General features: G+C 45.1%; 1 protein-coding gene across 1 annotated transcript in view; it reads left to right on the top strand.

The window, feature by feature from the left end:
• The first annotated feature begins 464 nt into the window (after window positions 1-464).
• LAPTM4B (lysosomal protein transmembrane 4 beta) overlaps window positions 465-24,927 on the top strand; it is a 56,764-nt gene continuing 32,301 nt past the window's right edge. Inside the window, exon 1 of the mRNA XM_028736438.2 lies at window positions 465-803. Within this exon, the coding sequence (XP_028592271.1) occupies window positions 702-803 (102 nt within the window). The 5' untranslated portion in view covers window positions 465-701. The remainder of the gene's footprint in view (window positions 804-24,927) is intronic.

Raw genomic sequence — 24,927 nt, 5'->3', positions numbered from 1 at the left:
CAACATCAAAAGGTGATTTATTTGATGACTTATATCCCAAACCTCTCCCTTCAGTAAGCCTTCAACCAACACCCCCCCACACACACACACACGCACAGAGCGCAGCCTTTATTCCTGGTCCCTTCACCCCGCATATAACAGTTAAAAGGACAAAGCCGCTTCCATAGGGACGCCCTTGCAGTGACTCTATGCTCTCGATGCTTTTAAATTTTTAGCCAATTTCACAGCCAGTCGCCAGGCCATCCCAGCGAAAGCGCCTCCGGCCCACGTCCCCGCTGTAATTTTCCTTTCTTTCCGATGGCGATGCAAAGACGCCGCAGTTTCCCAGAGGAGCCCCTTTAATTTCAGGGGCGGCGTGGAATGGACTTCCCTCTGCAGCGCAAACGTGCGCCCGCCTCTCTTTTTGTCAATGGGCCGCGGTTCGAATCTTCCCACTCGGGCATTCTCATTCATTCCTCCGCCCGGCCTTCCTCGGGCGCGCGCTCCTCGCCGGCCCAATCCGGGGCTCGGAGGCTCCGCCCCTCCCCGCTGGCGTGCGGGAGGCCCGATGACGTCATGGAACGGAGGTTCCCCCTCCCTCCTCCACCTCCTCCTGCTGGCGGTATCCAGGCGCTGCTGCAGCGCTGGGGGAATTCGCCGCTGAGCTGCCGCCGGGACCGGAGCCGCGCGTCTCTCTCTCTCTTTCTGTTGCGTTCCCCACCATGAAGATGATGAGCTCCCCCTGGGCCCGCTTCTACTCCAACAGCTGCTGCATGTGCTGCCATGTCCGCACCGGGACCATCATCCTCGGCATCTGGTACCTGGTAAGGAAGGGAGAGGCGAGCGGGGCGCAGGCACCCAAGGGCTCCGCGGTTAGGCTCCGGGTTTAGGGCCGCAGCGGCGTCCAGGCTGCGGGAGGGGCCCGACCCTGCGCAACTCGCACACCCGGGTAGCAGGTGGGTGGAGAAGCGCTTGCTTCCCGCTGAGAACCGGGCCCTGCGGAGCTGCTGCGGAGTTTGCTGGCTTGCCCGCCCTCAGGTTCTCCCAGCAGCAGCGAGGAAGACTGGGCTGTCCGCTTCTGGTACCCAACTTGCTCGCCCACCTGCGCCTTCTGCTTCTGGGCACCGCGCGGGGGGAGGTGGGGTCGAGGCAGCCTGGTCCTCCCTGCTGCACATCTTCCCGACGGGGGGGGGGGGGGAGGCTGTGTGCTTTACAAACACACACACACACACACACACACACACACACACACACACACTGCCAGAGTAGCCCAGAGCCCAAATCTCTCTGCTGCAGCGCCGGGAGAAAGGGGGAAGCAACTGGGACCTGAAAAGAGCCTTGCAGGATTAGGCCCGTCTTGTCCGCTATCCTATTCTCATCACGGTCATCAACCCAGGTGCGCACAAGCAGATGGATCTCTCCCCGACTGAAAATACAGTTGGCATTCAGAGGCGTCCTGCCTCCGACCCTGTGTAGCCAGCGTGGCTTCTCCAGGAGTATACAAAACCCTCCATTTTAATATAGAAAACCTCACTTGCTGGCAGTGCCCACTATACCTGCCAGGTATAGGACAGGAAGTAGGCAGAAGGAACCGTCTGTCTTCTTCACCTCTGCCCTTCCTGGGGGTGGAGCACGGCAAGGATGGAGAACCTGTGGCCCTCTCAATATTGTCGGAGTCAGATTCCTATCAGCCCCAGATGGCCAGTTCTCAGGCACGATGGGAGTTGGAGTCCAGGTTCCCTGTCCCTGCCCTGCCAAGAGTGGACAGGTGAGCCAGTGGAGGGAGAAGTGACAAGTCGCTTTCCTGTTTGCTATGTGCCGTCCACAGGGAGAGGGGGAGGCGGGAGTGCAAAAAGACAGTGACTACTCCTCCCACACTTTTGCACGCCAGGTCACAGCAGGTGGGATTAGATGAGCACCGGCTGCAAGCTGCCACTACCTTACGTACCAGACTGACACGTCCCTCTCTACCTGCTTGCCCTCAGTCTCTTTGTAAGCCCAGTCTGAACTTCGGCTTTACTGGGAGAACAGGCTGGTGGAACCTTCCAGAGAGATCATGCCTGCAAGGAGCAGCCAACCCCTTTACACACAATCCTTGAGCAACCTAGCTGGGCTCTGTTCTCCTCACTGTGCCACTGAAGAAGGAAGAGGAGGCAGGCAGGCAGCAGCTGTTGCCGCCACTTGCTCACCTGTGCTCTCCCAGTGGCCAGCATGGCAGGCCCGCTCGTACCACTATACCTCCCAGATGGAGCATGCGGTTGAGAGGTAGTAGCGGCCATTTTCCGGGAGTCAACACACATTTGCCTGCTTGCCCCAGAGAATTATGGGAGCTATTGTACTCCTTATAGAGCTACAATTCCCAGGACCCTTAAGAAACTACTGTTCCCAGAATTCTTTGGGGGAAGTCATGTGCCTTAAATGTGTGGTGTGGATGTGACCAAAGTTAAAGGAGTCCTCTTCCTTTTTTTTCCATCTGTGGTTGCTTTTCATGGGGTGGGTGGTGTTGAATGACCTTGGTTACTGGTGTCAGAGTGTTTCATCTCTAAATAAATTTACAGAAAAATTGTATCTTTTAAAAATATAACAACATAGTGGAACATTTTGCTGTCCAATAGGGGCCCAACACATTCCGGCCAGCACTCGTAATCTCAACGGGAGCATTAAGTTGATGAGAGAGAACAAATTTTGCACTTTGAAAATAATAATATTGGACATAATTTATTAACCTTTGAGGCACTGCGTCTAGTTTAACAGCAAGGAGAAGTTGAACAGTGGAGAAGTTGAACATACCTTTTGTAGCACCTAGTTCCAAGTTTAAGCTGTGACGTAGTTGGTCAAGTCTCTTCCTATCTCCATTTTCTATCAGCCAAAAGGCCATTTTAATGACACACATTCCTTGTTGCTTTGAAAATTGTTGGGATAAAGATTGCAAAACACTTTGTACAGTGAAGTGCTACATAAATAATAAATTGTAGTAATTGACATTTGCAGCTGATGGGAGGTGTAGTCCAGCAGTATTTGGAGGTGTTACAGGTCTCCCACACCTGCTATATTCATGACATTATTTCTGTGACTGCAAATTGTTTTAACATTGTGTTTTAATGTTGTAACCCACACTGGGACCTTAGGATGAAGCGTGGGTACACAATAATAAAAATAATAACAATATACATGTCCATTTGGAAGCATGCCCTGGACGTCAATGGGCCTCACTCCTTGGTGAATGTGTTTTGGATTTAGACTGCCTTTGGGTTTTGTTGCACGGCGCTTTCTTTTAAAGCTGTTGCAAAGCACTTTGGATACTTTAATGGAAAAGTGGCGCATAAATATTTTCAGTGCATAAAAGAATAACACAGGTACCCTTTGAATGAGCGTCTGGGTGTACATCAAAACCCTAAAATGTATTTTATATAATTAACTTTTAATTTTATTCTTTGTATATCGTATTGTTGTTTTATTGCTATGGCCGATGGCTGACACTAATAAAGATCCGTTCATTCATTCATTCTGAGTGTACATTTGAGAACTTAGTTGTAGTTGTGTGCCTGGATCAGGAGTGGGGATCCTGTGGTCCCACAGATGATGTTGGACCACAACTTATCTCAACCCCAGCCAATGTGGCCAATGGGAAGGAGTGATAGGAGCTGTATGCCAGCAGCATCTTGAAGCCACAGGTTCCCCACTTCTGGTCATCATGGTACTATATGTTGTATAAAAGTCCAAGGGGAAATAAGTGAATCCCCCCCCCCCAGTTTTTCAGCTCTTATCTTTCCATCATTTTAAAAATAGTATTCCTATATACCAGGCATGTTGAACCGCTCAACAACTTTGGTGAAGGCTCCCCCCCAAAAGCTCAATCCAATGGGTAGATCACTGCCAGTTTTTTATAGTGGGAGTAGATCACAGTCTCTTGGGAGTTGGACATGCCTGCTATATACCAAGATGTTCTAGACTGGGGAGGGGCGGGGAATTGGTGCGTAATAAGCAGTTACACTTGCTTTCTATTTCTCAGGTCTTAGCGCACAAAAATGGTGGCATGTACTTCATTATAATTCCCTCCCCCAACCAAACTTCCTTCCCTACACCACTATATTGTTGCTGTTATTATTATTATTACATTTATATCTTACCTTTCCTCCAAAGATCTCAAGTAGTATTCATGCTTTTCCTTCTCCCCATATAAGCCTCACAACAACCCTATGAGGTTGGGCTAAGCTGAGAGACATTGACTGGCCCTAAGTCACCCAGTGAGCTTCATGGCTGGGCGGGGATTCGAACCCTGCTTTCCCAGGTCCTAATCCGACACTCTAAATACTACAGCATGCTGGCCGTGTGGTCTGGAAAGTACCAAGCAACAAGCCATATGGGTGGCAGGTTCCATCATCCTGCCTTTGGTAACTGCACAGTAGCTTATACTGCAAAATACTCAGAGGTTAGCCCTGTTGGCTTCAGGATCCTGAGGCTGCAATGCTATGCACACTTACTTGGAGCAAGGAAGCAGAGGTCTGCCCTGTCTGTTGGCCATCTTCTTTCTGTCTCTCCACACTCATGCTCCCTTCCATTATTCTGGCTCTTCGCCTCCTGTGTTGGCTCTCTGCCCTTTCTCCCTGTAGTTCATGCTACTTTTGTGGAGGGATGCTGACTTCAGCAGCTAATGCTGCTTTTCAGAAGAGGAGTTTATTTCTGGAGAGCTAACACCCTAAAGCGATGTATTATTAGCAACCTAATTCTTTATAAGATACAGTAATTCCCTGCGGCTGCCACTGTTGGTAAGCCCACAGGCAGTTTCCTTGACAGACGGGCCACAAAGTATGTTGAAGTGCAGTACAAAATGGAGTATATGAACTGTAAAGAAAATGCAGAATTGAATCCGAGGTGCTTTAAAAAATAAATAAGGGAACTTCTTATTTTTTTAATGTTTGAAGTTTTGTGTTTTGAACACCACCGCATGTTTGCATTTGTCTTTAGCAGGCTGCTGTGAAGATGGATTAACCGCATGGCAATATAAATTAAGATGAAGGTTGTTTCCCCACAACTATTTGAAAGGGAGGGATCTAGCCTGGATAGCTCAGTTGGTTAGAGCGTGGTTCTGATGACTCCAAGGTTGCAGGTTTGATCCCATATATGGGACAGCTGCATATTTCTGCCTTGCAGGGGGTTGGACTAGACTGCAGGCGTCAGTAAACTTTTTCAGCAGGGGGCCGGTTCACTGTCCCTCATACCTTGTGGGGGGCAGGAATATATTATGGGGGGAAATAATAATGAATGAATTCCCATGCCCCACAAATAACCCAGAGATGCATTTTAAATAAAAGCACACATTCTGCTCATGTAAAAACACACTGATTCCCGGACCGTCCGTGGGCCGGATTGGGAAGGCGATTGGGCCAGATCCGGGCCCCGGCCTTAGTTTGCCTACCCATGGACTAGACAATCTTCAAGGTCCCTTCCAATTCTACGATTGTCCACCCCTAATCCGTCCCAGACCAGTTGAGAAGCAGTCATAGCTCATTAGCAGAGCAAATGCTTTGCATACAGACTGTCCCAGGTACAAAGCCTGGTATTCTCATTTTTTAAAAAGGAATAGTAAAAAGCAGTAGAAATACTGCCTTTCTAATCCTGCCTTTTGTTTGAGTAGCACCCCAAAGCCAACTTTCCGAAAGGCTGGGGAGGGAGAAGGAGGAGGAGGAGTAAGGGATGTTTGCCTGTTAATAATGTAACGAGCATAGCTTAGTGCCACTTGTTCTGCATCTTAATGTCATTTCCTCAGATGATCATTGCAAGGCAGATGCCTAATCTTCTTTCAAAGCCATCTAAGCCAGCAGCCATGCAATTAACGGAGGAGGGAAGGTCTGTGTATGGGTATGACTTCGCTATGACCACACAATGGAACCTCCCATGTTCAGAGCTGGTACATCTGAAAATGCCAGGGGGGGGGCACACAAAGGCAACACCGATTGATTTGTGTTGGGTTAGGCATTTGGCAACGGGGAAGGGACACTTCGCATTGTGTTGCTGGGGAGGGAGGGAATAATCCCCATGGGATTCAGTGGGACATTATTGGCAGTAGAAATATATAGGATAATAATAATAATAATAATAATAATAATAATAATAATAATAATAATGTATTATTTTATACCCCACCCATCTGGCTGCGTTTCCCCAGCCACTCTGGGAAGCTTCCAACAGAATATTAAAATACAGTAATCTATTAAACATTAAAAGCTTCCCTAAACAGGGCTGCCTTCAGATGTCTTCTAAAAGTCTGGTAGTTGTTTTTCTCTTTGACATCTGGTGGGAGGGCGTTCCACAGGGCGGGCGCCACTACCGAGAAGGCCCTCTGCCTGGTTCCCTGTAACTTGGCTTCTCGCAGTGAGGGAAACGCCAGAAGGCCCTCGGTGCTGGACCTCAGTGTCCGGGCAGAACGATGGAGGTGGAGATGCTCCTTCAGGTATACTGGACCGAGGCTGTTTAGGGCTTTAAAGGTCAGCACCAACACTTTGAATTGTGCTCGGAAATGTACTGGGAGATATGCAGGGCAGAAGGGAAATCACTTTGGACATGCTCAGCAGCACTCCTCTTAACTTCGCATAATGAAAGGACCGAGTCAATAGTCTTGGGGTGCTATGTGAAATATACATAGCACCTCATTAGGTCTTATGTCTGGAGAAATCTGCTACATCCTCCTACGCTCCATTTGTTTATAAAATGTCTTACCCACTTTTCATTATAAATAGCAGGGAGCAATACCAGTAAAATCATTCGGTAAATAGCCAGTAAACCAGGCAAAAGCGCATATACAGCGAAATAGCTTTTTTAAAAAAAGTACAGCAGGGACACATCCTGGGTTAATAAAAGCCTGTGTGAATGGCTCCAAAAGCTTATTCAAAGTGGATTCTTCAGTACAGTAGTGGCATCTGTATCCACCATAAGACTTTGGATGAATACAGACTTACTGCATTAACATTAAACCAGGTTTAATTACTCTCTCCTGTAGTTTTAGCTTCTGCTTAAATCCTGAATATGTCTACCAAGAAATACACTTTTTAAAAAAGAAAAAAAGCCTGAGGTTCATTTGAGAGCAATATGCCACATGAGAATTGGAAATTCAGCCGCAACTTACTTAGTTCTGGAAGTCAACGGGGAGGAAAAAATAGTTGGAACAGACCCAGTTTCTGTTAGGGTTTGGCATACCTTGTTGGCATTTAGAATAATCTACTTCCCAGAAGCCAGTGATGACATTTTTCTGGGATTCGCAGTTAAAGCCGACTATTGTCTTTGCTGCCTTGTGTAGAAGAAGATCAAGCAGGCGTTGGAGCCAGGACTGCATTTCAGCAGTGACATCATTGAAGATTGCAGTTGGATTTACTCATTGAAATTTTTCCTTTTTTTTAAGCCTTAGGAAGCAACTGTAGATTTTGAAGATGAAATTGACTTTAAGGCATTCCAACTAAATAATAGGAAATTATATATACGCAAGACTAAATTAACAATAACATTTTCGAAATCCTATAGAACCATTGGAGTCCCATTCACTTTAAAGTGAATGGGAAATTGATTTAGCATTTTCAGTTAATATACGAAAGCTAAACAAAATCGTTGGCAGGCACATGTGATAGTGTATAGAATATTTATAGGGTTGGGAGAGAGCCCTCCTTCCCCCTCCTGTCTGTCTCATTTTGTTAATGCATCTCTGTTGTAGTTGTAAAGACTTAACTTTATGTTGTAAAAGGTTTTCTGAAGCTTTTTCTAGAATGGCACAAGTTTACAACCTTGCAAATGTAGATGGAATGTCTGGCTTGAGAGCAACTGGCCTCAAGACCCCTTTCTAAAAAGCTTTTACAAATATTTATGAATGAGCATTAGAGATGTAAAATAGGGAGGTGATGGTCACATTTCTATGAAATAGGGAGATTAGGGTTAGAATTATACTGCACTTTTGGCATGATTCATGTCAAGAATATCCTTTAGTCTGGAATGAATCTCTTGTGAATATTTATTCAAGACAGAAAACAGAACTATTTTGAAAGCAAACGTGTCTTAGTAAAAAAATAGTTTGACTTACAAGTGTGTTATATGTAAAAGCATAGACAAACACACAGAACTTCCATATATAAACATCCTAAAATTAATTCAAGGAGACTAGTCTTTACTCTTGGAAGGGTTATAAAAAAAATTAACATGAAAATGGCCTTTCAATTAATCATTTTTATGAGAGCAACCTAACTAAAGCCGATCAGGGTTGTTCAAGATATAGGTAACAGAATAGAGATATTGGAATCCCATTTATTAGACTGGTGTTTCGGTTGTGTATGTGCAGTGGGAATATGTTTGCAGAATCTCAGAAGGCAGCACAGAAAATTTTGAGCACTGTTTCTGTAGCAGTACACAGCAGCTGTTGAGAAATGTTTGTTTTAGCAGTTAGAATCTGCAAAAGTGGGAGTGGTGGCAGGGAGGGAATAAGTTGGAGGGCAAAGGATGGATCATCATGGGTACTGAATACCAAGCCATATTGTTCAAGTATTTCAGAGTTCTCTGATGAGACTCTTGTCACTAAAGAAAGGCACCCCAGTAGATCTTTTAGCATATCTACTTAGTTCTAGGCCAAATTAGGCTAGGAGGCTGCCTTATATCAAATCAGACCATTGGTTCCTTCAGGTCAGTGTTGTCCATTGTTTGATGGACGTCTTCCAAGTCCAGCCTGCAGATGCCAGGATTGAACCTTGACCCTTCTATACGTAAGGCATGTGTTTATCACTGAGTAATGGCCCATCCATTCTGCCACAAAGTTATGCTCAAAATATGGATAGCTGTGAAATTGAGAATGGTGTCCTATATAGATTCTCCTGGATAGGAGAAGACTGCTAATGCAATGAATTTAAAAGAATGCTGTGGAGTAAACAGATGGGATAGTCAGTCTGTCTGGCTATGACCACTCAACTAGAAAAGCTTGTGCCTTCTCTTTATTTTATAAATCACATTTAGGTTCCACCGTTGTTCTGCAAAGTTCATAGTGTATACATGTCAGGGGTTCAGGAGCAGAGGCAAGGGCAAGGGAGGAAACAGAGAGCGAAGGGGAGGAGGCAGAAGAAAGGATGAGCGATGACGACGACCCGAGATCTCCGAGTCTCTCCAGTGAGTCGGAGGATTCACAGAAAGGAGCACCAGTGGCCAAGGCAAGGGGGGAGTTTAGGGGGGCACCCCAGGGAGATAGAGCCAGAGGGGAATCAGAGGAGAGCAGTTGGAGATCGGGTCCAGCGTCACCGCCAGAGAGCAGGGAAGAGGAAAGGAGCCAGGGGGCAAGCGCTGGCAGCTCACAGCAGGAGGGAGGGCACGAGTCAGGGGTGGCCACACCTCCATCTGGGAGCGAAGAAACGGTTAGACGGAAGGTGGAAGGTTGGGCGCGCGCGCCAAGTTCAAATGCACAGGAAGGAGGCGCAGTAGGCAGCCCGGAAAGAGAGCCGGGTCCTAAAGCCCGGCGCAAGGAGACAGGAGAGTCCGGGGGGTCAGCGTCCGAAGAATCCCGGAAGGAAGAGACCCAGGGGGGCAGAGGGACCCAGAGAAGAACAGTCAGGCGGAAAAGGTGGAGCAGGGCTAGGATATTAAGTTGGTGTACGAGGGGCGGAGATTCAGACGGAGCTTCGCCGATCTAGCTACTAGACGTAGGGTTGCACGCAGCAGCTTGAGAATGGAAACTGTAACTCAATAAAGACTTTTACTTAATGACCGTTGGCTAGCGTGATCCTCTGTGAGCTAGGATCTTGAAGCAACCCTGACAATACATTTCCTAGGCAGTCTCTCATCCAGATGCTGTACAGCCCCAGGCCTGCTTAGCTTAAATGAGGTTGCTGCATCATGTGCCTTTAGGCTAGGTTTGCCAGTATCTTCCCTGGGCTTCAAGTGGATGCCATAGTTCACCCTCACTCTGGAATTCTTGTGCCCATCTCGGTCCTGCCTTTCTGTCTTTGTCACCAACGCGCATTGATTACTATCGCTGCCTGGCCAGTAACAGTACCTGCAGTTTGTGTCCTGGCAATTGTATAGCAACAAATGCTATTGTCTTTCCGAGAGAAATCGGATAGTGTCTGCTTTGTCCTCTGTCTGCATGTACAGCATGCAGAACAACTGTTCCAGGCAAATTTTTCCATTAAGTGAATTTCTGGAGGTGGTTTTATTCCACAAAAGAACCTAGCCCACCCCCCCCTTTTAAAGATCAAGGGTACAGGGTTCAGTGCTTCTCTGACTGGGGTGAATGTTGCGCCATGAAGGCACATTCTGAAATGTTAGTGCACAGGCATTTTTTTTAATGGATTGCTTCCTCTGAGCCTCACGGTTCTCCAGCTTTGGCCAACATCCAAATGTTGTATTGCCACTCCCAGACCATTTGGAAACATTGCAAACTGTGTCAGACCATTGGTCCAGCTAACTTAGTAGTCTCTACAGTGGCTCCTCAGGGTTTCAGATGGGGGTGGGCCTCTCTCAGCCCCACCTGGAGATGCCAGAGATTGAAGCAGATGCTTTGCCACTGGGCTATCGCCCTTCCCTATACTGGCTGGGGCTGGTGGGGGATGTAGTCTGAAACTTCTGCAGGACACTAGGGCAAAGGCTGTCCTGGAGCCAAATGGGCAGCCGGCACCCCACCAGCCACATGGAGCCCTTGGCTCAATCTCACAAGGGTGGGAGTCTCTGTTAAGGAGAGCCAGCGTGGTGTAGTGGTTGGACTGGGACCTGGGAGACCGTTCCCATTCAGCCATGAAACTCACTGGGTGACCTTGGGCCAGTCCCTGCCTAACTAACTTTGTTGTGGGGATGAAAAGTGGAGGGAGACAGCCATGCATGCCATCTTGAGCTCCTTGAAATCAAAGGTGGGATAGAAATATGAAAAATAGATAAAACAATAGAAGGATGCTTGGGCTTAGGGATGAGGGAAGATGGAGCCATGGGAGGGGAAAGGAGGCTTTCTACATACAGCCAGACTTCTAGTAAAAGCACTCTGCCCTTTTCCTTGCCGCCTACTGGGTTCCCCCAGTAGTGCACTGCCAGCAAATTTTGTTTAGGTCCCTGCCTCTATCCCAGCTGTGCCTTTCCCCCTTTTCCCCACATCCCTTTCCCCCATGTGACTACTGTGCTCCAACAGAGCACTGAAGATCGTACTTTTAAATCTCTGCCATGTAAGCACACATGATTCTCATATCCCTTTTTCTGTTCTCTTTCTTGGACTTTCTGACAGCTGAGGGTCCCATGCTCCCTTCCCACTACTTGCTTCTTAAACTTCCTTTTTTTTAAAGTTTCATGGATGACATAAGCTTATCTGCATCTAACTGGTCACAATTCCTGGAATGCCCATGGAAAAGACACTGCACATTCCGGTGTGGCTCTGGTTGGGAGGCTGCAGAATAGCTGCCGCAAGTTGTTGTTGCTTTCTTTGTTTTTTGTTCTTTTGAAAGCAAGGAACAAAATACTCCATGGCCACCTTTTAAAGTTAAGCAAGCTTCTACCTCCCAACAATGTTGGGGAATTTTCCCCTGCTCCTGATCTTCAAGGGCATCTTCGTCCTCCCAAGAATGCTCCAGAAAAGCTGGCCTGCAAGGTTTTGCTTCACTCTCCTGGAGATGCTTGAGCAGCTCTTTGAGGGCCCCACACCTAGCGCAGAAGCAACCTGTGCCAAAAGGAGCTGTCCAGCAATTCAGCTTGAGCTCGTTCTTCTCTTGCAACCACGGAGGGTGCTCCTGCTCATGTTTAATTTGAAAGGGAACACAATAAGGTCCATGTGGCTGGGGGAGGGGGGAGGAAATCAATCACTTAGTCAGATGTCTTATGGGTGTAAAAACAAGAGCAGAACAAGTTGCAAAGTTTTGCATTTCACTTCCCCTTGGCTCCTTTTGTTTTGGTGCATGGGGACAGGGGGCAGTTCATAGCGATTCAAGGTTGAATCATAGAATCATAGAGTTGGAATAGACCACAAGGGCCATCAAGTCCAACCCCCTGCCAAGCAGGAAACACCATCAGAGCACTCCTGACATATGGTTGTCAAGCCTCTGCTTAAAGACCTCCAAAGAAGGAGACTCTACCACACTCCTTGGCAGCAAATTCCACTGTCAAACAGCTCTTACTGTCAGGAAGTTCTTCCTAATGTTTAGGTGGAATCTTCTTTCTTGTAGTTTGGATCCATTGCTCCGTGTCCGCTTCTCTGGAGCAGCAGAAAACAACCTTTCTCCCTCCTCTATATGACATCCTTTTATATATTTGAACATGGCTATCATATCACCCCTTAACCTCCTCTTCTCCAGGCTAAACATGCCCAGCTCCCTTAGCCGTTCCTCATAAGGCATCGTTTCCAGGCCTTTGACCATTTTGGTTGCCCTCCTCTGGACACGTTCCAGTTTGTCAGTGTCCTTCTTGAACTGTGGTGCCCAGAACTGGACACAGTACTCCAGGTGAGGTCTGACCAGAGCAGTTGAAAGTAAGACTAAACATGAAGTGCTTGATAGTGTGTGTTTCTACTTGTTTGAGACTTAGCTTGTGCCAGATCAGGCTAGTATCCTTCCCCTGTCTGCTTTTAAAAACAACTCTGTGCTACTGATTTTTCCCTCCCATTCTTCCAATGTTTTGTGAAGCACCCCTTCTCTCCTCCCTGCTTTTCTTAAACAAATTGGCTCCAAGTCTACTACCAAAGGCTTCATTTCCAATAGGAAGTTGCAGCTAGTATTATAAATTGCTCCTCCTATCCTTTTTCTATATTGAACACTGTTAAATTTGGGAGATTCTGCTCTTTGTACTTCAGGCATGATGTGAAGGCAGGAAGGAACAAGTAGTTCCAGTGCCTGGTGCTTCCTGTTCTTTTGCATTCTTCTTGTGTCCAAGATACGGTTTTCTCACCTTCCTCTCCCAAGATGATGCACAAGCTATCTCTAAATTGGGGCAGCTGAACCTACTGGGCCAGGAGATAGAATCTTGGTTTATTTCAGATGTGAAGGGGGAAAAAGAATAGGCAAATGTTTGTTATTCTTCTGCATCTGAAATAGAAAATTACATTTCCAGATCCCTCTCTAGGTTTGTATAATGCCTGAGGTTGCATTTGGAAAGGCTTAACATTGATGCACTGATCAATGATGCATTGATGAATTGAAATGGCAAAATACACTTATAGCAATGTGAGTTGTGAATGGTGCACATACCTGACGTATGGAGATGGTGGTCCAATGCTTTCCCCATCATCATATATTGATATATATTGCAGGGAATCCTGACAATTTCTAAACATGCGTACACCATTTTCAAATGATAGCACCACAGTTGCATTTTGTTTTACAGTTTGGGTAATTTTGTGCCTGAATTCACAAATTAATGTGTCAACCATCCTTTCTCAATGCTGGAACATAGTACTGTTTATAACCGGTTGTTTTTGTTTTGCATATCAGGGGACTCTTTGTGATTATGTTAACAATAATTAAATATTTACTTTGGCAATTGTGTTGAATAACAGCCCACCCTGCCAAGAAAGGCTTGCAGTCCAAAAGGATAAAATGTGAAATGTTTGCATAGGCTCTATAGTGAACCTGAAGGTACAACCATAACTGGAGTTTTTATTTTAACCTGGAAGTAAATTCCATAGGAAGCAACGAGGCTGGTATCCATGTAAATGTGTGTAGGTGGGGATACTTACAAAAGCACAACAATGTGATTTATCCAGCAGCAGTTCTGTCCTGCCACTCATGTCAATCAATGGAGGTACTTGGAATACAATATACATTTCAGAAGGAAGGAAAAGCCATATCCTCCAGAAATTGTCTAACTGTCTTTTAAAGTGAGCCAAGTGTCATGGTTCATCTACGGAATGCATGAAGCAATAAAAAGAAAATAATGTTATTTGATCATTTGCGGTCTTTCCTGCACCACTGAACACAACTAGCTGCAACATCCACAGAAGGACTTCCAGGTCAGAGGGCAATACAGCCAGACACCTTCTACTTTGGAAACTGACAGCTGGGAATTTCATCATCAGTAATTGTTAAAACAGTTGTAGTGAACTGAAGGACAATTAATAATTATTATACAGTGGTACCTCGGGTCAAGAACGTAACTCGTTCTGGAGGTCCATTCTTAACCTCAAACTGTTCTTAACCTGAGGTACCACTTTAGCTAATGGGGCCTGCTGCTGCCGCCACGCCGCCAGAGCACGATTTCTGTTCTCATCCTGAAGCAAAGTTCTTAACCAGAGGTAATATTTCTGGGTTAGCAGAATCTGTAACCTGAAGAGTCTGTAACCTGAAGTGTTTGTAACCCGAGGTACCACTGTATAAAGATGTCTGGGCTTTGTTATAGGAGCTGGAATGCAAGTTTTGTCAGGGTTGGGATCACAGTTGGCACACACAGTTGGTGTGCATTATATTTTTATGAGCTTAGTAGGAAGATGTGTTTGACTAAAAATGATAGGTGTAGTGGATTTCTTCCATAACCGCATCATTGTGATGTTCAAGGCAACTTTACTTGCTCATAGCAGCTGCTGCTGGGGAACCCATAAAAGTAATGTCCACAGGCCCATAAATTACACAGGCATTCCCTCGCCTTAGCTTTACACATGCGTAGAAAGTAATTCACATTCCCATAGGAAACATTATCGGAGCTGCGTGCCTGATTCGCAACAAGAACAAGTCATCTACTTTCAGGCTAGCTCAAGCTCGAGTTTTTCCTGCACAAACGTTCTTGACACATTTTTAATACAGTCTGAGGTAAGCATCTACATCTTCATATGTAGGCTATCAATCAAAGCACATACTGTAATTTCTACTTTACCTGTCCCTTCTCAGATTTAAGGTATTTGGAGACAGATGGGCATATGGCTACAGCATGGAATTCCAGTGCATTATTACGGCAATCCCTTTTTAAAACTAGAATCATAAAGAGTATCTCTGAGAGACATGAAGTTTCAAATACAGTCTTAGACTAACAGCATGGAAGAGAATGCTGGAATTTTGTCTTTGCCTTGGGGTTGTAGAGCTCTTGCTAATGATTAGCTGGAATTTAAATCTTTCTTTTTAAGGATTAAATGGCTCAAACCGCAGCTGTTTCTCACATAATTCTTTCCCAGTGTTATAGAAGACAGAATTTCTGCTGAGTGACGAAGTAAGCTGAACATTTTTTTACGACCGTAGCATCTTTTTCCTCCTGTCTTTAACCAGTTGGTAAAGCAGAACTCTGTTGTCTTTGTCCATGGAGTTTTCTTGGCAGGGATACTGGAGTGGTTTGCTAGTTCCTGCTCCAGGTGGATCACATTTGGTCAAAACTCTCTGCTGTAACCTGTCCATCTTGGGAGGCCCTGCATGGCATAGCTCATAGCTTCTCTGAGTTATTCAAGCCCCTTCGCCACAGCAAGACAGTGATCCATGGGAGGCAGTGGAAGACAGGAGTGCCTGGCGTGCTCTGGTCCATGGGGTCACGAAGAGTCGGACACAACTTAACAACAACAAAAGCAGAACTCTGGCTTGGGCTTATTTCCTGCCCGCAGTAGAATCTGGCTTGGCATGGGTCTCTCCATTTTAAAAATATGGTACAAATTCACCTTTTAAAAAAAGAAAAAGGGATTTTAAAAGAAGGATACGCAGGGCAAAGACTAGGAGGTGGATCAGTGGGTGTCACTTGTCCAGAAAAAAATCAGAATTTACAACAAGAAACCTTAGGAAGCAAACTACAAGCAGTACTTGGTAAAGGATGTAGGTTTCATTGTCACCTCTGTGCACAGTTATCAGTAATGGATTGTGAGAAAAAGCTGCTGATATGATGCAGCCTTCACCCAATTTTCATCAAGTCATCATTGCTGCTGCCATTTCTCCTGATGAAGAATCAATATGTCTGCTTGACTCTAGTGATTTGTGGCTCGAGGTCCTGGCTAAAGGTCACCGTTGATCTTCCTTTGATAGCCAGCCTGGGATTAGCATGTTAAAGCTTTGTAAACTTGTTGAAGAGATGGACGTCAGAGGAAAAGCGGTTAACTGTCCTAGGGAATACTGGGCATGCAGCATTGATGGGAAATGGTGACAAAGGAGTATAACTACCTTAGCAGCTGTCTCTCATCTTCAAACTTTGATTCACCTTTTTATGTATAAACACATGAGACATTTAAACCAGAGTCTCTTCTTATCTTTATAAAAGTCCAAGTAATTTATTCCAGGTCCCAACTTATTGTAGGGCAACGGTCTGGCCTTCAACTTTCTACTCTAACATTTTTACTGTCGGGTAGCCATTTAAATGTTAGAACTGAATGTTTATTGCTTGTCAGCTAAAGGACCATTTAAAGGCTCCATGGTGGTGGTGATGATGATGATGATAATGGCAAAGGCTGGGATGTTTGGAAGGCTTCAGCCCCTCCAAAGAAGAAGTAGAATAAGAAGAAGAAGAGGAGGAGGAGGAGTTTGGATTTGATATCCCGCTTTATCACTACCCTAAGGAGTCTCAAAGCGGCTAACAATCTCCTTTTCCCTTCCTCCCCCACAACAAACACTCTGTGAGGTGAGTGAGGCTGAGAGACTTCAGAGAAGTGTGACTAGCCCAAGGTCACCCAGCAGCTGCATGTGGAGGAGCGGGGACGCGAACCCGGTTCCCCAGATTACGAATCTGTCGCTCTTAACTACTACACCACACTGGCTCCTAATGCTACATTGCCTCCAGTGGAACAGCCTCCACCACTTTGTGTTCCATGAATAGGAAGGTGGTGGCAGGGGCAGAGCAAGGTGGGGGCAGACCTCCTCAGGTGTCATCTCTGAGGGGGTTGACATTTGGCGCACCGTCCACCCGTGACTCCCGCCTACCCTGAGCCATCAGGGGAAGGGGGGGGGGAGCTGCGCCGCTTTGGCGGTGGCGTTCCTCCCTTCCCCCTTCGTTTTGACAGCCCTGTAGTCCCAGGCTGCTGGAGGAGGCATGTAGGCAGGCAGGGAGAGGACGGGAAGGAGGCAGGCAAGCAAACGGAGGAGAGAAGCAGAAGCTCCCTCAACTCAGGACCCAAACCCTGTAACCCCCCAAAAAGCTCAATAACTTCTGCCATTCACAATGAGTAGATCACAGCCAGTGTTTTTATACTGTGAGTAGATCGCAGACTCTTGGGAGTCCAACTAGATTTCAATGTGGGTGGGAGTGACAGGAAATTTTCTTCCCCGGGTACCACCTGACCTTGCTATGCCACTGGGTGGTGGTGCTGGATTCTGCTGTGAATTTCATCAGGTCTGTTGCAAAGGATGACTTGTTTGTGAATGCAAATTGTTACCTCACAACTGATCCTGCTTTGTGAGTTAAAAGCAGCTTAATTCACGTGCAAGCGCTCCGTCCTGTGCCCTTCATGTTTCCCTACAGATACTATGGGCAGTTTCTGTTTACAACTGAAACATTCATAAACCACCATTTGCAGTGCCTGGCACAGGGCACAGCCTCTGAGATGTGCGTCTATTTTTATTTCTGGCTCCTACTGAATGAGTTTCTTAAGCGTCTTTAAAGCACCCGGGATAAGGACTTTTCATTGTAATTACAAAGGACGCTGTGGTTTTGAAAAGTCACATGCACCAGCTCTGCAGACTGTTTTGAAGCCAGATGAGAACCTGTCAGTTTTCGCTTTAGGGATTAGCGACCTTGGGGCAACTGTGTGCCGTCTGCCATACATGCTGGCTGCTTCCTTTTGTATAATTAATGGATGCGAAGATAGGCTTCACTGTTAACTGAGAAGTATCTCATCAATGTACTGCTGGCAGAATTTTTTTTTCCAGGGGATTACATAAGCACTGAATATCATTAACTAAATCCTACTTTGTTTAATTAAGCTCCCAGCCAGGATGGTGAACTTAAATTTTAGCAGTGTAAATCTCAGATTCCTGCTGCTTCTCATCTCAAACTAGCTTCCATGTTCACAACCTATTCAATGTGACACGGAGGCATTCTAACAAAAAGTTTACCAAATCCATAGTTATTGAACATTAAGCCACATTGTTCTGGCCTTTCAGAGCTCTCTGATGAGACTCCTGTCACTCGAGTGAGAGATGCCAATAGGAACTGTATTTTTGGCACGCATATGTGGTTCTAATCTGCGGTCATGTCTGGGAAATCTCCCTAGCTCTTTGTGCTCCACATAGGAATCTGCCTTATACCAGGTCAGGCCATTGGTGCAGTCTCTCTCTCTCTCTCTCTCTCTCTCTCTCTCTCTCTCTCTCTTTAAGGATTTTTTGCTTACATTTTTACATTCGTATCAACACAACAAAACATTTATCTTTTGGGGGTTCCAAACCCCTGGACTCCCCCCCTCCCCCCCGGTTCCCATAATTGCCTACTGTCTTTTCTGCCTCTTTATATCATTATCCAATTTTTTCATCTCCCTTGTTTCAAAATTTCCCCTAATTATATCACTGGTGCTATTCTAAGCCTGCTAATGTTTTTAAGTGTTTACAGTGCTCCTTGAAGTATTCTACAAAATTAATCCATTCTTTTTTAAATCTTTTGTCTTCTTGGTATCTGATCTTCCCTGTCATTTCCGCCATTTCTGCATAGTCCATCAATTTCGCTATCCATTCTTCTTTCGATGGGGTTCTTCCTTCCTTCTATCCCTGGGCACATAACATTCTCACTGCTGTCATCGCATACACGAATAAGACCTTTTTCTCTTTTGGAATTTCTTCTCCTATTATACCTAATAGAAAAGCCTCTGGGTTTTTTTTACGAAAAGTCACTTTAAACATTTTCTTTAATTCATTATATATCATTTCCCAATATGCTTTTGCTGGTTTACGGGTCCAGCTCTTTAGAGCAGTCTATTCTAGCTGTACCTAGAGATGCCAGTGATTGAACCTGGGACCTTTTACAATGCAAGGCAAATGCTCTACCATTGCACTACGGCCTTTTCCCATTCCAAAATAATGCTTACCTGTGGGATCCTAGTGAGTTCATGTGCCTGGCTGGTATATCCATCTCCTAATCCCTTCTATAGGAAGCTACATTTCACTTCTCCCCCCCCCCCCATTATTATAAATTTTATTAGTATTTTCCACACAACAACAACAACACGAAAAATATAGAAAAATAACAATACACAATGGATCCAAACTACAAGAAAGAAGATTCCACCTAAACATTAGGAAGAACTTCCTGACAGTAAGAGCTGTTTGACAGTGGAATTTGCTGCCAAGGAGTGTGGTGGAGTCTCCTTCTTTGGAGGTCTTTAAGCAGAGGCTTGACAACCATATGTCAGGAGTGCTCTGATGGTGTTTCCTGCTTGGCAGGGGGTTGGACTCGATGGCCCCTGTGGTCTCTTCCAACTCTATGATTCTATGATTCTATGATTCTATGATTCTATAAACAAAACACAAAAACCAACATTCAAAAAACCACACAAACAAATCCATATCTTACAAGTTAATAATATAAACACTAAAAAGAAAAACAAACACTGATTTCCACCATCCCACAGCACCTCCTTTACCTCTCATTGTGTCTTCCTGTTTTCCTTATCTCTATCCTAGGCATCTAGATATAAATCCCTCTTTCTTATCCTTTCACTTCACAAGGTTATTCCAGACTCAGCTCATTTCACTTGTTCTTTAGGCTGTAAGAATTGGGAATAGTGTGTCCAAATAAGCAATGTTTTCATCTCTCTGACTATGTATAGAGAGTCGTTTTTCTGAACTGGAACAGCATACTATCACATCTTCAGTGTTTCCCCCCCACCCCCCAAGAGATGAGTTTTTTTAAAGCACTTACTGATTTATTTATTTTAATGCATTAAAACCCCCAGATCCTGTAGAATTTAGAATTCTGTACTGAGCAGCTTGCTTAGCAGAGATATTTGTTGTGGCTGGTGTGTACAGCTGCAAAATCCCTGTCTTGTCTTGCTCATAATGGAGCAAGTTCTGTGGCAAAATACACTTCCAGCCCTTGGGACACAGTCTTGAAACCAAAGATACCCTCAAGAACAGAGAAACTGGCCATCCTCTTTACAGAAATACTCCTGTTCATAATGCCAGCCAGTCAGCCCCACCCTCTTCCATGATACTTCATTACATCCCCACCCACCCAAAGTTTTCTGATACAGTTTTCTGATACTCAGAACATGCTGTGGCTTTTGAGCATGCTCATTCTGCATTGGGCAGGTTTCAATGTTGATTTTTTGCTCTGTGGTTTTTTTAAGCGAACTTTCTCAAGCCTCAGAGTTTGTCTCTCAGTGGTCCTGTTGGTACTCGCCACCCGAGTTCCCTGTGTGTGACTTTGCATACATGTACCCGTAGCTGGTTGCAGTTGGAGGGACATAGTTTGGAGTTGACAGAGCTGGTCAAGACACCTGACCAAGCTGGGTTCTGCTTGTTACCATTTACGTATTTGTAAAAATGTATATATCCTCTCATATCCTCATATCCTCTCATATCCAAGGGTGGGTCAAACAGTGCTGCTTTTGCTGTGTGATTGATCACCCGAACTAGACACAGCACATCTGAAATAACAGATCTTGTATATCTCATGCTTTGGTGAGTCTTCTGAGACGGTTATTAGTTACAGATTTGTAACTTAAGCATTTTGCAGCAGACAAATGGAATTGCTAAACTACATGCTCAGTGATTTGCTCAAGCTTTATCCTTTATGTAACCACAGTATAAGTCACCTTATTTTGCCTAGCAGGCAGGCAGAACACTCAGCCTCCTTTGGGTCAGTCAGCCTCCTTTAATCCATTATGTGCTAATACCGTCTGTCTGCCTGCTTGTTTGCCTGTGTGCTTGTCTCCGCTATTTCTGCCCTTCTGTGATTTATCTTTTCTTTACTGATTTCTTAAATCCTTTGGGACTGTGAATATTGCTTTTCCTCTTGGCACTTCCTGTTTCTAATCACTAGTGCTGATTTAGGCTATGATGTTCCACTATGGACGTTGGCCAGAGACTGCCATTTTGAGTCTTAGCACCATCCATAAACCTACATATTCTTCTAGATGAAATGCTGAAAGAATCCCATGCAGCATTTAGGCTGAGTACCAATACTCCATTGCGTATTTTCTTTTCGCAACATGAAGAGGTAAACCAGCCTTCCTTGTTCCTTGTTTGTTTGTTTTTTCATGTGTAGGATTCAGATGTCCAAAGAACCACACTGCAAACTATTTACAGGAAAGCTGCATCATGTGATAGAAAAAGAAACTTGCTTGCATTTCCATTTGCTTTCAAGTAAGCATTCCTGCTTGCCTTTCCAAATGCTTTCCTGTTAGCAGAACTACTTGCAAGTACTAGCCGGCCATTTCAAAGATAAGCTTCTTGAGAACAATGCTCTCTATTTATAGGGAAGTTAAATACTTACCACTGTAATAAGTAGTCCACCTGTACTTGACAGCATTCTTCAGGATGTGGTACAGATGATGCTAGTAATCTTTATGGTCCATGTATGGCTACCATTGCTTTGGGTTCCAGTGACACTAGCCAGTTGTAGAGAGGGCGTCTTTTTGTCCCCTTTCCATGAGTTCACCACAGTATGTGCACACAAATGCCTCAACATGCCACAAAACTCAATATAGCACCTATTTAACCTGTTCTGTTGGATTCGTTAGTTCTAGCTCAGTTGGTAAAGCATGAAACTCTTAATCTCAGGGTTATGGGTTTGAGCCCCACGTTGAGCAAAAGATTCCTGAATTGCAGGGGGTTGGACTAGATGACCCTTGTGGTCCCTTCATGTACGATTCTATGAGGATGTATCTATAAAGAAGAGGTAGTATCCGATGAAATTGTCATGCTGGCACAATGAAAATTCCCCACCCTCTCCTCTCACTCTGTGCCTGCCAGATCTACTCAGGAAGCTTGGGGGGGGGACCCAGAACAGATTTGAAGGATACATGATGGGGAGGGGGCAGTTCTGATGCATAAGGAGAAGCCCTTGTGCAAATAGGGCGACTTTTATGGATATGCCCCAACGCTTTGTTCTGTGCAGTAGCTTAATGATGATCCCTTTTTGTGTGTGAAACAATTTGAATGGTGTGACTTCTTTATAATAAGGGCTGAGCATTCTGCCACACACACACACACACGGTCATGACACCAGTCTTTTCCACAGAGCAGTTAGTAATGGGACCTGAACTCAAATCACAGTATGGTGTCCTGCCCTATTTACCTGGGATTCAGACTCTGGTTAATCTCTTTGTTCATTGTTCCTGTGAGGTGCTTCTTGACACAAAACACCTCAAGGTGAGCCCTTTCAGAATAAGAATCATTCGTGTGGATCTCTTCCATTGTTTTCCTACAAAAGTCAGTTTATTATCTGGGCTTGTGATGCATAGGATGCTACTTAGAGGTCGGTGGATAAATCAGCAGTAAGTATGGTAATCACAAATCCAAGCTTATCTCCTGCAAATAGCAGAAACATGGCATTGAATATTCTGTCATGTGGAGGGAAATGATTATAGCGTCTGCTTCTTGTTCTCCACATTTCTCTGTAGTGTCTGAAACAGAACTTTTTTTATTGTTCCTTTTCCTCCATTGTTGCATGTCTTGTAAAGGTGTGTGAAACAGTGTGGGAACCGCTTGTCCATCCCCGTCTTTCCTAAATTATGTGATGTCCTGAAGTCACTTTTAGGTTCAAATGGCATGTTAATGTCAGTAAAGGCTGAACCCACTGAATGGGTCATGAGAAGCTGAAACCCATAAATATTTCTACCCAGTGAGGTACATTGTGGTTCTTCGTGCTTAAAGCAGAACTGAGGTAGCTCGAACTTTCAAACTAGGTGTAACAGTAGGGCCATTTGCTTAAATGTCTATCTGCCACAAAACTATATTTCATGGGGATGGCATAGATAGATCTTTGGAATAGTGGATGGTGTGCAGGTGAGGGGGTAATGAACTCTTCCCTGTCTGCAAAACTTACCTCCCTTCCCCATCCCTGCATTTTTCTGCAAAGTTGAGTACTGTACCAGTACTAGAAATTAACTCAGCTGAGCAAGAAAAGCAGTTATGAGCAGGGTCTAGGTCACCTCACAGTTAACAGATTAAGGTCCGATCCTGGGGTGACCTTGAGCCAATAACCACAGCAGGGCGGAGAAAAGTATATTTTATTCAGACTGCAGTAAGAAGGTACAGGATTCCAAAGCCTGTACACCTCCTGGGTGGGTGCCCATGAAATGTTTTTATACACGTTGCTTACATTGAGCCATCAGGAGGGTAAATTGTGTTACATGCTGATTGGTTACGAAGCGTTGACGTATGCATTGGCATAGATTCACAGTATTTGCACATGATTCGGCTTTTTGCGCATGTTCTTCAGTTCTGTGGTGTGTTACTTCTTTATTTCCACTATTGTTACAGGGAAATGTTCTCCTCGCTGTTCCTCAACAGTACATTCCAAAGGGAGAGGTAGCAATTGAAAAAGAACAGCAAGCAATGTGTGGCTCTATTGCCTCAGGGACAGTGGCTGCTGGCTTAAAATGGCGTTTGTCTGGTTCCGATCCTCTTCATCCCCCGTGGCCTGTTTTACTCTAAAACTCAGATATTGCCTCCTCGCTGTACAGCATTTGGGTCAGGCTCAGGCAAACGGCTCATGTCATGTGTAGATTTGAGTTTGTCATATGCCACAGTGACCAGTCCTTGGCTGGCAGCCATGAATTTAGGAGCTTGGGTGACTTGGCTGTGATTGGTCTCGCTAGGCCTCGTCCCACTGGCAGCCACGTATGGTTTCCTAGCAACAGCTTAGGGCAAGCTCTCATTGACTCCAGCTCATCAACATTATTCAGATTAGGAATCTGTGAATTGGAACATTCACAAGAATCCCAGTTAGGATTATTATTTCCTCCCGGTCATTTAGATTCCTGGAACTAAATAAAACTATAAATAGGGATTTTATAATCCACATGGACAGGATTACTGAGGCAGCATGAATAACCCATTGTTAGAGGTGACTTTTATTTCTGACTAGCAATATGCCAAGAGTAATGGCTGGCCAGGGTATGTATGGGGGGGACGGGACATAAGAATTCTGCCATGTAGGGTGATGGCAGAAAACAGTCCTTAAGATGTGTCTCCTTCTGCTTGTGCACCTGAAGGGGCCATTAGAATATTGTTCTCTATATGATCCCAAAAAACTGTTTAAGGCATTTTCTCCTCTCTCATATGTTATCCCAAAGGGGGGAGGTTTTGAAGGTTTTTCACCAGCCAGAAGAACAAGGCTTTTTCTTGACAGTGAAAATAGGCCTATCTCAGGAATGTCTGGCTTGGGCGAGTAAAAGATAAAGAGCAAGGTTGAATAGTTTGAATGAATGTTATTGTATCCCCAGAGGGAGGGACTGGACATACGTGAAACAAGGAAGTCCAAATATGGAGAAACGAAAGCTAAATTCTATACCATTTCCCGTAAATCACATGCTTTCTTGTAAATCAGATGATAGACCGTCACAGGGGATATAAAAAGGGCTGGCAAGCCCAGAGAGGGTGGGCAGGCAATGAATTTTACCTTGTCTGTACCATTATTTTGTCATGATAAAATAAAAATGATTTTACTGCTGTCAAATTGACTTTTTGAAGCGAATTCTGACGCTCCGAAGGGAAGGAACTAAAAAAAGGTCTTTCACACCTTGTGTTAAACTGTGGTTTAGTGCAGGGGGTGGGGAACCTTTTTCAGTCTGAGGGCCATTTGGCAAACCTGCTGCAGTGCAGGTATCCTGCCCAGGGTGGGCTTGATCCAGGAGCAACCTGGTTAACAGACGGACGCACTGATCCATTGCACCACAACAAATGTCCATTTACTTTTCACATTCCTCTCTGACCAGGAAAGCAAGAAGCATCTTGATAAGAGTTAGAGGGTGCATTCTCACCAGGCGAAAACACACAATGTAGGTGTGAAAGCAAAGTTGGTGAGGGGCGTGGCCTTGGGAGGGGGTGTGGCCTAGAGAGAGTCCCAACGACCCCAGATAGGCTTGGAATGCCCTGAGATTCCCATCACTGGTTTAGCAAGACA

The sequence above is a fragment of the Podarcis muralis genome, chromosome 8, assembly GCF_964188315.1.
Source record: "Podarcis muralis chromosome 8, rPodMur119.hap1.1, whole genome shotgun sequence".
Taxonomy (NCBI): domain Eukaryota; kingdom Metazoa; phylum Chordata; class Lepidosauria; order Squamata; family Lacertidae; genus Podarcis; species Podarcis muralis.
This window is presented reverse-complemented; position numbering and strand designations above follow the sequence as displayed.